Below are 14272 nucleotides of genomic sequence, written 5' to 3'. Positions count from 1 at the left end.
TCAGTTCCTTCTGATATGAGAAGTTTTTTATTATGTGTACTTCGTTTTGCAACTCAAGGGTTAACAGTGGAGTATTAATTCATTAATACAATACAATACAATACAATGCTGTCTACATTGATACTCTTCACGTGTAGTGGCAATTCTGAATAGCATCCAAAGCCACAGTACCTCGTTCTGTAGTTAGAGGAAGTATGAGAAAACTGGGACAGAATGAGTGCAAGAGACACAGAGGTCCTTTTACTAAGCCACGGTAAAAAGTGGCCTGCGGTAGTGTAGGCACGGGTTTTGGGTGTGCGCAGAGTTATTTTTCAGCGCGCCTATAAAAAGGCCTCTTTTTCCCCCCCAAAATGGACGTGCAGCAAAATCAAAATTGCCGCATGTTCATTTTGAGTCTGAGACCTTACCGCCACCCATAGACCTAGTGGTAAAGAATTTGGGTGGTAAGCACCTACGGGCGTCAGATGTCACTTGGTGTGCGTCCGCTACGCCCATCCAAAAATAAAAATTATTTCTCAGACACGCACCAAAAGTGAAATTACCGCAAGAGCCACGCGGTAGTCGGGCAGTATGTCCATTTTGGCACGTGTTGGGCACACGTAGGTGCCTACGCGGCTTAGTAAAAGGGGCCCACAGTGAAAGGGGGTGGGAGAGGGGTGCATGGAGAAGGGATATGATAGAAAGACAGAGGTGGTGATGGGAGAATGAAAGGGAGTCAGAATATGTCATGGTGAGAGTGAAACAGACATGATGATGGAGTGCGGGCCATGTGTGGAAAAAGTGCCAGAGATGGGATGCAGAAAGAGACAATGGTACTAGTGTGTTTGTGAAAGAGAGAAAGCCAGAGAGAAGGGGTGTGGATTTATTAGCACACATTTAGGGGGGGGGGTCTTTAATTAAGATGCGCTAGTGTTTTTAGCTTGCACTAGAAATCAGCTGGAGCTAAACGTTGAGACGCCCAAAGGAATATAATGGGCATCTCAACGTTTAGCGCCAGCTGATTTTTAGCGTGAGCTAAGAATGCTATCGCACCTTAGTAAAAGACCCCCTTAGTTTATTAGAGTTCCTTGAAATATTTAGTGTGTATTAATTTAACACATGTTGACCAATTAATTAATACACAATAACTCCATTAGTGTGCATTCAAATGTTTTATTGAAATAAATATTTAAAAAGACTAATAATCATGAAAAAATGGCAAAATGAACACTAACAGGCTTATTTTCGAAAGAGAAGGGCACCCATCTTTCGACACAAATCGCAAGATGGGCGGTTCATCTCACAGGGTTGCCCAATTCGGCATAATTGAAAGTCGATTTTGGGCATCCTCAACTGCTTTCCGTCGTGGCTACGACCAGACTTCACGGGGGCGTGTCGGAGGCATAGCAAAGGCGGGACTTGGGTGTGCCTAACACATGGACGTCCTCGACCGATAATGGAAAAAAGAAGGGCGTCCCTGACGAACACTTGGACGACTTTACCTGGTCCTTTTTTTCTTACAACCAAGCCACAAAAATGTGCCCTAGATGACCAGATGACCACCGGAGGAAATCGGGGATGATCTCCCCTTACTCACCCGGTGGTCACTAAACCCCTCCCACCCTCAAAACATTTTTTTTATACATTTTTTCCAGCCTCTATGCCAGCCTCAAATATCATATTCAGCTCCGTGACAGCAGTATGCAAGTCCCTGGAGCAGTTTTAGTGGGTGCAGTGCACTTTAGGCAGGTGGACCCAGGCCTTTCCCCCTCCCTACCTGTTACACTTGTGGTGGTAAATGTGAGCCCTTCAAAACCCACCAGAAACCCACTGTACCCACATGCAAGTGCCCCCCTTAAGGGCTATGGTAGTGGTGTACAGTTGTGGGGAGTGGGTTTTGGGGGGCTCAGCACACAAGGTAAGGGAGCTATGCACCTGAGAGCAATTTCTGACGTCCACTGCAGTGCCTCCTAGGGTGCCCGGTTGGTGTCCTGGCATGTCAGGGGGACCAGTGCACCACGAATGCTAGCTCCTCCCACGATCAAAGGGCTTGGATTTGGCTGTTTCTGAGATGGCCGTCCTCGGTTTCCATTATTGCTGAAAATCGGGGACGACCATCTCTAAGGATGACCATCTCTAAGGTCGACCTAAATTTAGCGATTTGGGCGTCCCCGACTGTATTATCGAAACGAGAGATGGACGCCCATCTTGTTTTGATAATACGGGTTTCCCCGCCCCTTCGCCGGGACGTCCTGTGAGGACGTCCTCAGGAAAACTTGGGCGCCCCTTTCGATTATGCCCCGGTTGGTAAAATGGATGGCTAAGATGGGATGAATGTCAGTGTGGAGATGATGGAAAGTGATGGGACAACCAGAAAGGCTATTGTGATCGGTTTTATATGTCATGTTTCCTCTCACCAAGTGATTATTATGCTGTGTGGATACTAAAACATTTTCTACCATATGGCAGTTAGAAGAGACTGTCTTAAATTATAACTGGGATTCACGGCTTTGTGATTTTATTATCTTTCCCTTTTGCAAAGATTCAAGTGTTCTTTCCTTTAGAGTTCAAGGACATTGAGTATAAGGCTGCTTTGTGTTATAATTAGGCAAATTTATTAACCAGGGAAATGGTATGATCCTGTTACACCTATTATGTAATGAAAAGTGAAATTGTTCAGTAGAGGGTGTAGTCTGATCTCTAAGAAAATGCCATAGGATTTCTTAAGGAGAACTTCTAAAAATGCTCCACAAAGAGAGGTGATGTTCTTCCTGAGAAAAGGAGTCCAGACCAGATGAGAGGCAGTGTGTGGAAATCAGAATAGGCCCATAAGCCTATTTTCTGTGCAGACAAAGTCCCAAGCATCAGGATGGGCACCAGGAAAAACTGTAAACAAGTGTACAAGTGTTACTAGTAGTTTCATCTCTATATCCTTGGTATTTATGTTTGCGCATGCTGAATCCACCAGTACACCTTAGTAAAAGGACCCCAAAGATAGGAATGATTTTTATGCAGTGCTATTTATGTGGTTAACCTGACCAGCTAAGTGCTGAATATTGGCACTTAACCAGCCCAGTGCTGACTCCTTCCTTGGAATGCCCCCAAAATAGCCAGTTTTCAGTTCAGTGCTAACCGATTATTTTCAGCGGCACTGACCAGTTAAATTCTGCTGAACAGATGATGTAACCGGCCAGGAGCCATTTCTGGCCAGTTAAATCACTTTGAATATCAGCCCCTATATTTTATGCTATTACCAGTAGAGGATAAGGTTAAAATACATTTTTTACTTTTGTGTGTTTTACTTTCCCATCTACCATTTGATTTTTTTTTTAAAGACCTTTGTTCACAATCTTATTTCATATGGACATAGTCAGTGGTGTGCTGGTAAATGTTTAACAATAGGCTCTCTCTCTCCAAAAAAAAAGACACCCGTAGATATGTACGTAACTGTATTATGCATTCTGTTGGTACAAATGATATGCACAGGTAGCAACCAATTTACAAATAATATTTAAACATACAATATTCTTTACTGTGAGTTCCAAAAGGCCAATTGATTTTCATAGAATGCTTTGGTTGATTTTTGCCGTACTAGTATCTGTAGCCAACCTGTGTTTGCTATTCATCCTAATCTTTTAATTCTTTTCACAATACATTTAGTGACATTAAATCTGACATATGATTTACTGTCAGACTATTTCTCACCCTATATACCAATATACCCACTACTGGGAAACTGGAACAAGCTGGACAGTTACAGATTCCTACACAGACACTATATGCCAGCAGAATCCTTCACCTCAGTCGCACATGCAGAACATGGACAGACCCTCAACTGATTCAAAATAGGGGGCCACAAAAAACATGCGGCCAAAAACTGGAGGACCCTCCCTCCCCCCCAAGAAAGTCAGATTCTATACACAGTGAAAATACTGGTAAAAGTAACAGAAATGCATTTTCTTCCATACTGTGCTAAATACAAAATTAGAAAAGATATGTTTCCAAAAAAGCACATAACTATGAGCAGCATATCCCCCTTTCTTTTCCCTCCCATCCAGGAGCAGCATGTCCCTCTCTCCTCTCCATCCCCTTCTATGTGCTGCATTTCTCCCTTTTCCCTTCCCTCCATGTATTGCATGTCTCCTTCTCCTCTTCCTTCTCTCCCTCTCATCCACTTGCAACTTGTCCCCTTCCCTCCCTCTCATCCACACACACACTTGTCTTGTCCCCTTCTCTCTCTCCCATCCACATGCAGCTTGTTCCCTTCTCTCCCTCCCATCCACATGCAGCTTGTTCCCTTTTCTCATTCCCACCCACATGCAGCTTGTCCTCTTCTCTCCCTCCCATCCACAAAGATTGTCCCCTTCTCTCCCTCTCATCCACTTGCAACTTGTCCCCTTCTCTCCCTCCCATCCACATGCAGCTTGTTCCCTTTTCTCATTCTCACCCACATGCAGCTTGTCCTCTTCTCTCCCTCCCATCCACAAAGATTGTCCCCTTCTCTCCCTCTCATCCACTTGCAACTTGTCCCCTTCTCTCCCTCCCATCCACATGCAGCTTGTTCCATTTTCTCATTCCCACCCACATGCAGCTTGTCCTCTTCTCTCCCTCCCATCCACAAAGATTGTCCTCTTCTCTCCCTCTCATCCACTTGCAACTTGTCCCCTTCTCTCCCTCCCATCCACATGCAGCTTGTTCCCTTTTCTCATTCCCACCCACATGCAGCTTGTCCTCTTCTCTCCCTCCCATCCACAAAGATTGTCCCCTTCTCTCCCTCTCATCCACTTGCAACTTGTCCCCTTCTCTCCCTCCCATCCACATGCAGCTTGTTCCCTTTTCTCATTCCCACCCACATGCAGCTTGTCCTCTTCTCTCCCTCCCATCCACAAAGATTGTCCCCTTCTCTCCCTCTCATCCACTTGCAACTTGTCCCCTTCTCTCCCTCCCATCCACATGCAGCTTGTTCCCTTTTCTCATTCTCACCCACATGCAGCTTGTCCTCTTCTCTCCCTCCCATCCACAAAGATTGTCCCCTTCTCTCCCTCTCATCCACTTGCAACTTGTCCCCTTCTCTCCCTCCCATCCACATGCAGCTTGTTCCCTTTTCTCATTCCCACCCACATGCAGCTTGTCCTCTTCTCTCCCTCCCATCCACAAAGATTGTCCCCTTTTCTCCCTCTCATCCACACGCAGTTCGTCCTCTTCTCTCACTTGCGCAGCATGTTTATCAAAACCCCTTCCCCTCCCTCTCCTGCTCCCCGGGCCTACCTTACACAGCCCTGGTGGTCCAGTGGTCAGCTGGGGCTGGAGCGATCTTCCTACACTCCTGCCCATGCAGTCTCCATTCGCCCTACTGAAAATGGCTGCTGTGAGTTCCTGTGGCAATCTTGCGAGCTGCCGCTAAAACTTACAGCAGTCACTTTCAGTACGGAGAGTGGAGATTGCATGAAAAGGAGTGTAGGATGGAGGATTGCTCCTGCCCCAGCTGATCTCATGCAACAACCAGTTTGCTGCAAAATTTCTGAAAATCTAACAACCAGTTCTCGCGAGCCAGTGCAAACTGGCTCCAGCACACCACTGGACGTAGTTTCTTTCGCAGGGAAAAATATATTTAAAGACAGAATTTTAGGGTAATGTATCATTCTAGAAAACAAGATAAGTGCTTATCCATTGCAATCTAAGTCCATGTATGTTACTAATGTATGACCTTTGATATTTATAGCTGATGAGATATTTTGCTGTAATAGTGTTATAGCAAGATTTGGCAGCATACACAAATTCATTGAAAAAGAAGCCAATTAATTTTTTTCATCAGGGCAGTTTTGTACTGACAAAGAATCTTACTCTCATTGAACAGCTCGTCTCTGAAGAAACTAACAATAGAATAGTCATTGAAAAGCTGGAGCTGGAGAATATGAAAAGTCGTCAACATATTCAGGCCTTGGAGGCTAGAGTAGAGGTCAGTGTCTGTCATTTTGCTAGTAATTACTCTATTGCTCCACCACAAAGACCACTTGCAGCAGCTGCAGATGGAGATTTCCAGCTAATTTTCTTGTACATTAAAAAATATGTTCGGTTTTCTCTCAGAACAACGAAGCATGCTACGTGCAACAATGCAGCCATTCAGCGGCTTAGGGAAGTTCATTTCCTCAACTTTCTGGGACTTCATGTCCTTTGGTGAGAAGGGAGCAGAGCATAGAAAACGTTAAATGGGACTGATTGTTATGTTGCATAGATCACAGTGGAAACCACAAAATGGATCTACCTTTAACAAAATCCCAATACTTTATTACTGTAATACAATAGTCCCATTGTTGAAGGGTTTTTAAAAACTTATAGGAAACTGAAGGAAGTCAGAACCATTTTATAGTTGCGAAAATGTCTGAATTCATTTCATTGTCTAGAGTGAAAACCATTTTATAGAAAAGGCTTTCACATATGTACCTATAGGAAAAACATTTTATGCTTGTCCTATAGGAATGCTTCTATGATAATGTTATCAGCAATCCAGGATTTTTAGGCACATTTCACAGAAAGTGAGAATGCTTATTGTGAAGGGTCAGTCCATCCATTTGTGCACATGTGTTCATGCATACACAAGCATATTGTGTGGAGGAGTGGCCTAGTGGTTAGAGCACTGGTTTTATAATCCAGAGGTGGCTGGTTCAAATCCCACTGCTGTTCTGTGTGATCTTGGGCAAGTCACTTAACTCTCCATTGCCTTAAGTACAAACTTAGATTGTGAACCCTCCTGAGACAGAGAAATATCCTGAGTACCTGAATGTAACTCACCTTGCGCTACTACTGAAAAAGGTGTGAGCAAAATCTAAATAAATAAATATTATTGTGTATTAAGTGCAATGCAGTTAAGGTGCAGTAAAGACATTTCCTCTATGCTCTCTGGGAAGAGGCTAGAAATGCACTCAAAGTTTTTGCAGTTACTGTGCATTCAGTTTGGCAACTAATGTGTGGGAAGTACAAAACCTTACTGTTCTGTAGTAATAGCTCCCTACATGTGGATTAATGTAGCTAGTAGACAAAGTGCATGATAAACTGTGAAATCCTCTCATTAAGGAATATACACAAAACTGTAATCTCTTTCAAATTAGTAAAGTAAGAATTGTTCTCATGATACCTGGCCATTTCTCTACAATACAATTTAATTTTTGTGGCATTTATCTTGTGATAAAACTATGTGTGATAGCGTGGATGTCATAAAGTATTTTGGGCCATGTTTACTAAGCAGCGCTAAGGGCACTCTAGTGTTTTTTGCACATGCTAAACATTAGCACATGCTAAACACTAGAGACACCCATATGGGTGTCTCTAGCGTTTAGCATGCGCTAAGTTTAGGCATGCGCTACAAACAGTAGCGCATCTTAGTAAACAGGGCCCTTTAATTTTTTTTTTTTGTTATATTTGTACCCCGCACTTTCCCACTCATGGCAGGCTCATGCTGATGTAGTTAAGTTGTTTCTGTAGTTTTGCTATGCTAAAATTGTTAATGAGCTAATTTGCATAAATCTATGGTTCCTTAATGATTTTTGCATAATTTATGTAGACAGGTTCAAAAATGCAAAATTAGGCCAGAAAACCAACAAATGGTACACATTAGAAGTTGCAAATGTGATTATGCACACTATTGAATATAGATGGTGGTTGTGGTTTAGGTATTATAGGCACAGCAAACCGGAAAAACCTCCACATAGAAAGTACAACTAAACACAAGTAGAGGATGGCCAACAGACACTCCAACACAGGAAATGGTGCTTAAAGGATGCTTTATTTACTGCTTGGACAAAAGGTCCCGACACAGTCCGTGTTTCAAACGCCTGCCTCAGGGGTCACAATAATGTTCAAGCAAGTTTTGAATAAATAAAACTGCCCAAAGAACTCTGTTTTGGAGGAAATCCAAACAAACAGGGTTGCCCAAAGGCATCAGCTCAACGTCAGAACATTATTGTGACCCCTGAGGCAGGTGTTTGAAACACGGACTGTGTCGGGTCCTTTTGTCCAAGCAGGTGAAGCAATCCAAGTGGTTACAATGGAATGAGCTGAGTATGCGAAATGCACATACACATGCTTATGCGGGGGGGAGGGGAGTAGATATGGAGCAGGTAAGTGGAAAAGCAAAGTTCATGCAGTGATCATGCTGTGAAGCCAACCAATGACAATGGAGGAAAACTTTAAACAAGAGTCTGGCTGGTTGGTGGAAGTTATGTTAACTAGGACATGATACCACAAAGTCATGTGATATAGTAACAGAGTCAAGTGATGTGGAGGGGCATAAACGAACGGGGCACCCAAGTTTTCCTGAGAGCGTCCTGCCCCGCCTTCACTACCCTACCAACATGCCCCTTGAAGGTTGGCCGGCGCCGTGACAAAAAAGCAGTTGGGGCTGGCCAAAATCGGCTTTCGATAATACCAATTTGGCCGGCGATCTCCTGATTTGTGTCAGAAGATCGCCGGCAATCCCTTTCAAAAATGAGCCTGATAGTGTGTCTACAGGAGACCAGGTTGTCGAGGGCAGAGCATTCCAAATTGCAATGCCAGTGGGTGGGGCAGGTTTTCTGCTCCCCCTTTGTGGGGCGGCGAGGAGGAGTAGCCATATTACTACATAAATCCCTACAGTGCACAGCTAAACAACTGTTTCAGGATGACAAGGCTGATACCTCAGGATAATGTTGAATTTACATGGTAGGGAACTGGTGCTGGTTGGGGTATATGACCCGGTCCCTCGGGATCCATCTTTTTGCAGTCTCCTCCTAAAGGAATGCCTTAAATACACAACCCACCCACTGATCGTTGCGGGGGACCTGAACATGGTATTAGACCCAGAGCTAGATCATTCTAGGATATCACATGCTCGAATGGGGTGGGGTGAAGGTGAATTACAGGGGTTATGCAGGGCTTTGGGCCTGCTAGATCCATGGAGGCTTTTACAACCCGAGGAGCGCGATTACGCGCACACCAGTCCCTTTCTCGCCTGGATTACTTATTTGTGAGTAGCAGCCTGTTTCCCCAGGTAGTGTCAGCAGTGATTGGCCGTAGGAGATCTATGACCATGCCCTGATATGGGTGGATGTGGAGGTGGCCCCAGCTGTGAAACAAAACTCGGGGTGGCATTTTCACTCGTATTTGTATCACTCCAGAGACTTCCTAGCCTATGTACAATGACAATGGGATGAATATGTTCAGCATAACCAAGAGCATATGACTGACTCCGTATTGTTTTGGCCTAAGGGGAAAGCTGTACTAAGGGGCCATATCATCGCATATGTTAGTGCCCGCAAAAAACGATTAGCGCATGATATAGTAACGTTGGAGTGGAAACTAAGGGCGGTGAAACGGTCCTACATGGCCCGCCCCTCTGACACCACTTTTGACACTCTACAGGCCACTAGGGTAGCCTTGAACTCCCACAATCACGAACACACCTCACAGATGCTATTATGAGCAAAGCGGAAATTCTTTAAATTTGGGAATAAAATGGGCGCATTGCTCACTAAGGTGGTCAGGGAGTGGGGGCGCCCCCGGCACATACCAGCTATAAAGACTTCTTCAGGGCAGGTCACATCCAATTGGAAAGAGATGGCAGAGACTTTTGTAACACACTTTCAGGAATTGTATGCTAGTCCTGAGACGACAAGGGTGGCACCATCTGACATCCAAGCATTCTTAGAGATGTCGGGGTTGGCCAGATTTACGGGAGACTTTGTGAATGCTCTCAATGCACCGCTCACTGCTAAGGAAGTGCAAAATGTGATTAAAGGCTTAAAATTAAACTCGGCTTCAGGCCCAGATGGTTTCACGGGAGAGTTTTATAAGATGATGCAGACTCAAATACTGGGCCCCCTTGTAGACTAGGTGATTGAAACACAGGGGTTTCCGAGACATGAAAACACGGCATTAATCTGCCTCCTGCCTAAACTGGACTGTCCCAGGGATGTGCCCAGGAGCTATCACCCAATCTCACTTATAAACGTAGACGTCAAAATACTATCTAAGATATTGGCTAACAGGTTGGCAGAGGGATTGCCAGAGTACATTCACCCAGACCAAGTTGGCTTTGTTAAAGGGCGTCAGTATTTGGGGGTATGGTATGCGAAGTCTGTTGATCAAAGTTTGACCCTTGTTAAGGAGCAAATTTTATCCTTAGCCACTTCGATTCTAAATTTGTGGTCCCCGTTGTATTTAACGTGGTGGGGGAGAGTAGAGGCTATCAAGATGGTTCTAGCCCCAAAGTTGAATTACATTTTCAGTATGACCCCCCTCTCCTTTCCAAATTGATTTTACAACAAGCTTGATTCCCTTTTAATTAAGTTTCTATGGAGGCAAAAGCCTCCCCGCATTGCGCTCAAGAAACTTAAGTTACCAAGGCATCTGGGAGGTCTCAATATTCTTGATTTTAAGACTTATCCTAAGGCCTTTCGACTTGCCCAGTCTTTAATGTGGTTCCAAGGGGAACTTACTCACCTCACACCTCAGTGGCAGATCTTTGAGGCAGCCCTGGTGCACCCTTGCCCTTTATCTCTTCTCCCGTATGCAGAATTGTATCCGTATACAAGACGCATTCAGTTGCTCAAAGCCTCTGCCTCTGATGTTCGTACGTTTAGAGCTGGTCTTGGAATTCGTACTGTCTCATTGGAAGGTGTTTCTCTCTGGTACAATTCTAGTTTTCCAACTGGTCTCCTGCAGTCTCAAACAGCGGAATGGCAGGGAGGGGGTATATGGCAGTTATCCCAATTATATATTGCTGGTACTTTGTTGTCACCTGATGCTCTGTCTGCATTGTTTCTTTAATAGCTTCTGGCACATGGAAGGACATATCCACATATCTTTCAACCTTTAAGGTCTCCAATTCAATTACAACAACTCCTTCAGATTTTCTCTCCTTTTGTCGCACCATCACATCGGGTGGAAAGAAGGCATCCCTACTATATAAAAAACTTCAGGATTCATATGCTGATACAGTTGCACCATTAAGGATGTCCTGGGAAGCAGAATTCAGTTTGGATGCGTCAGAATTTGCCTGGTATACTTTCTTGGTTAACTCCCTGCGCCCCACTAAGTCAGCAGCGATATCCCAATCTTCATATTTTATATTTCACAAAGCCTATTGGACTCCTGCTCGTGTGGCAAGAATCACTAAGAGTGTCAACTTTAGTTGCTGGTCTTGCCAGGAGAGGGATGGATCATTAGCGCATATGGTCTTCTACTGTACAAACGTCAGAGCTTACTGGCAACTTATTTGGACAAGAATGTGTCTTATTTTTCACCTGCCAGAGACTACTGCGCTTTCTTATGAGGTTGTGATCTTACGAGCCTCTTGTCCTAATGTCTCCCTTCTGGAGTCCGATAAAAAGTTGTTCAACATACTGTTAGCTGTTGCACTGCATTTAATTGTCTCCAATTGGAAAAATAATGTATACCTCAATTATAATGAATGGTGGAGTTACGTTTGTGTGATTAGGAAATATGAAACCATTTTGGCCCATAGGCGTCGACGAATTAAGTCTGTTTTGAAGACCTGGGCTCATTTAGATCTCTTTTGTAAGGAGTCGCATAGCGCCAATTCATCTTGTGTATCCATACTGTGTGTTTTCGGGTATTGCCATGGCTCTTTGATCTTCCTTTGTGTTTATTTGCGGGGGGGGGGGGTTGTTTGCTTTTGTGTTTATTTTTGAGTTTACCTTTGTATTATTGGTATGAAAAAGCCTTTAATAAACATATTTTTAAAAAAAGGGCGTCAGTCTGTACGTAATATTCGCAAGTTATTGATGGCCCTCTCCCTCTGTCAATGGAAAGAGATTCCTCTGGTGGTGACTAGTTTGGATGCTGAGTGAGCATTTGATAGGGTACATTGGCAATTCTTATTTGACACCCTCACTTATTAAGGGGTCTCTGGCTGGTACTTTAGGGCAGTGTCGGCGTTGTATGTGGACCCAAGAGCAGCTTTGCTAGTTAATGGGCACCGCATTGACTTGTTTCCCATCCTTCGTGGCACGAGACAGGGGTGCCCTCTTTCCTCCCTATTGTTCCTTCTCAAGCTCAAACCACTTCTTGGAACCCTACGTAACACTGCAACACTGGAGGGGGTCACAATACAACATAAAGAGATCAAAGTTATGGACTTTGCAGATGACTTATTGTTAACTCTCACAAACCGCCAAATCTCCATCCCTCATTTAATCCTATTGATCTCTCACCCTTTCAGGGTTCAAATTGAACTTTACTAAGTCTGTGGCCCTTCCTTCTTCCCTCACAATACAAAGTTCGTGGCACGGGGACTTCTCGTTTTCCTGGGCGGATGGCTGGATCAAATATCTGGGTGTTATTATTCCAAACAATTTGCCCACGCTATATGCCTGCAATGTTCGTCCCTTGGTGAGCTCCCTTCAGAAGACCCTCAACCTATGGCGAGCCTACCCAGTCTCATTGCTGGGGGGCATATCACTCTTCAATATACTCTGGGCCCCGAAGTGGTTGTATGTTTTTCAGATGTTACCCCTGTTCTTGCGGGTTAGGGATGAAAAAGCACTGAACAAAATGTTGCAGGTATATCTGTGGCAGGGGAAGAAGGCCAGGCTACCCATATCAATTTTGCAGAAGCCCAAATCACATGGGGGATTAGGCCTGTTAAATCTAAGACACCTAATAGTAGCTTGAACAATGAGACATATTAATGACTGGTACAGGAATGTAAATGACTTTTCTTTATCTGGACTGGAGTCTAACCTTTTTTGCAGATCCCATTTCAGCTGGCAGATACACACAATACCGAAGTGCTCCCCAACACAGCTACATTATAACCTGTTTATTCGCGCAGTACTAGCAGTCTGGAGATGGCTGTGCAGATGCCACCACTTCTCGGCAGCGGCGACTCCCTTTTTGGCAATCAGACACAACCCAGACTTTCCTGCAGGAACTGATTCATTGGTGTTTGCTCGTTCAGAGACTCTGGGGATTCAGTACCTGTTCCAGCTGCTTACGGAGGATGGTAAACTGCAACCCTTTGAGGTGCTGAGCACTCATTATCAATTGCCCCCCACAGACTCTTTTGCCCATTTTTAACTGCAGCATTATGTGAACAGCTTGCCTTGGGAGGACTTTTGCGAAGATGTTCAGGAGACACTGAGCGAAGCACACACACTGAACTCTCAGAACTTGCTGCCTTTAGCCTTTCATCACAAGTATCTGCAGGAGTCTTCATCAGAGTTGGATTATGCATGGCTGGCTAGGAATTGGAACTTAGACTTGTCAACACAACTGTCCAGCCAGCACATCCAAACCTGCTTGCACCAGATATTTAGAACCACCTGCAATGCCCAACTGTGGGAATTACAGTACAAATTTCTTTTGAGGCTTCACATCTCACCGCAACAAGCACACAAGGCAGGATTTGCGAACTTGGAAGAGTGCCCACGGTGCCTTGGTACCCCGGCCTCTCTGGGCCATATGTTCTGGATGTGTCCCAGAATGCAGGGCTTTTGGGAAAAAGTGTTGCGTGAGTCTGAGGCACTGTGGGAATGCACCCTCCATAAGGGCCCCCAGATTATGTTTGAAGACTATCAATTACCGACACCCACGCCCCCGGGCCTCATAGACTTTTTCCTGAGACTCGTGCTGATGGCAAAAAAGACTATTTTGCAACAGTGGAGGGAGCCCTCGACCCCTACTTTTTCATCTTGGCGGACAGAAATGAATTCTTTGCTGGTTATGGAGGCTCAGAATTTTTCAGAGGCCTCCTCATCCTCAGGCAAACATTTTTGCCACTGTTGAGAGCGCTTTGGTTCTACGCTGCAGCCTGCTGCTAGAAATCGGATAATCCATTGGAGGTTGGTCAGGCTTCCATGCAGCATGGGTGGGGGGAAGGAAGGGGTGGGTTTAAGGGAGAAAATGTTTGTAGTCACTCTTGGAATCTCTCAGTATGGACAGTGGGGATCGGAAGGTATATGTGACCTGTAAATATGTGTAATTGTTCTCTTGCTGTCATGTTACAATAAAAAATTATTTCAATAAGTTTAACATCAAAGTATTTCAGTGACAGTCTGAAGGGATGAGGGAGGGGTGGGCTAGGTGAGAAACAGAGAGGGCTGAGAGGATGAGAGACAGGGAGATATGTATGGTGATCAGAGGATGACAAAGCAGTGAAATTTCATGGTTTATAATGGGCTAGAAAACCCAGATCTTTGTTAAGTCCTGTCCATTTTGGTGAGAATACTAAAAAGAAACTTTAAAACAATACAGGAACGCAAGACCTTTGAAGTCAAAATGATTAAATATTTTGACA

General features: G+C 44.5%; 1 protein-coding gene across 1 annotated transcript in view; it reads left to right on the top strand.

The window, feature by feature from the left end:
• Positions 1–14272, top strand: part of LMNTD1 (lamin tail domain containing 1) — a 440913-nt gene that overhangs the window by 257824 nt on the left and 168817 nt on the right. The window contains exon 7 of the mRNA XM_030213683.1: positions 5837–5938. Coding sequence (XP_030069543.1) covers positions 5837–5938 — 102 coding nt within the window. The remainder of the gene's footprint in view (positions 1–5836; positions 5939–14272) is intronic.

This window comes from Microcaecilia unicolor, chromosome 9 (assembly GCF_901765095.1).
Source record: "Microcaecilia unicolor chromosome 9, aMicUni1.1, whole genome shotgun sequence".
NCBI lineage: Eukaryota > Metazoa > Chordata > Amphibia > Gymnophiona > Siphonopidae > Microcaecilia > Microcaecilia unicolor.
The sequence above is the reverse complement of the archived record's forward strand: the minus strand, read 5'-3'. Positions and strand labels throughout refer to the sequence as shown.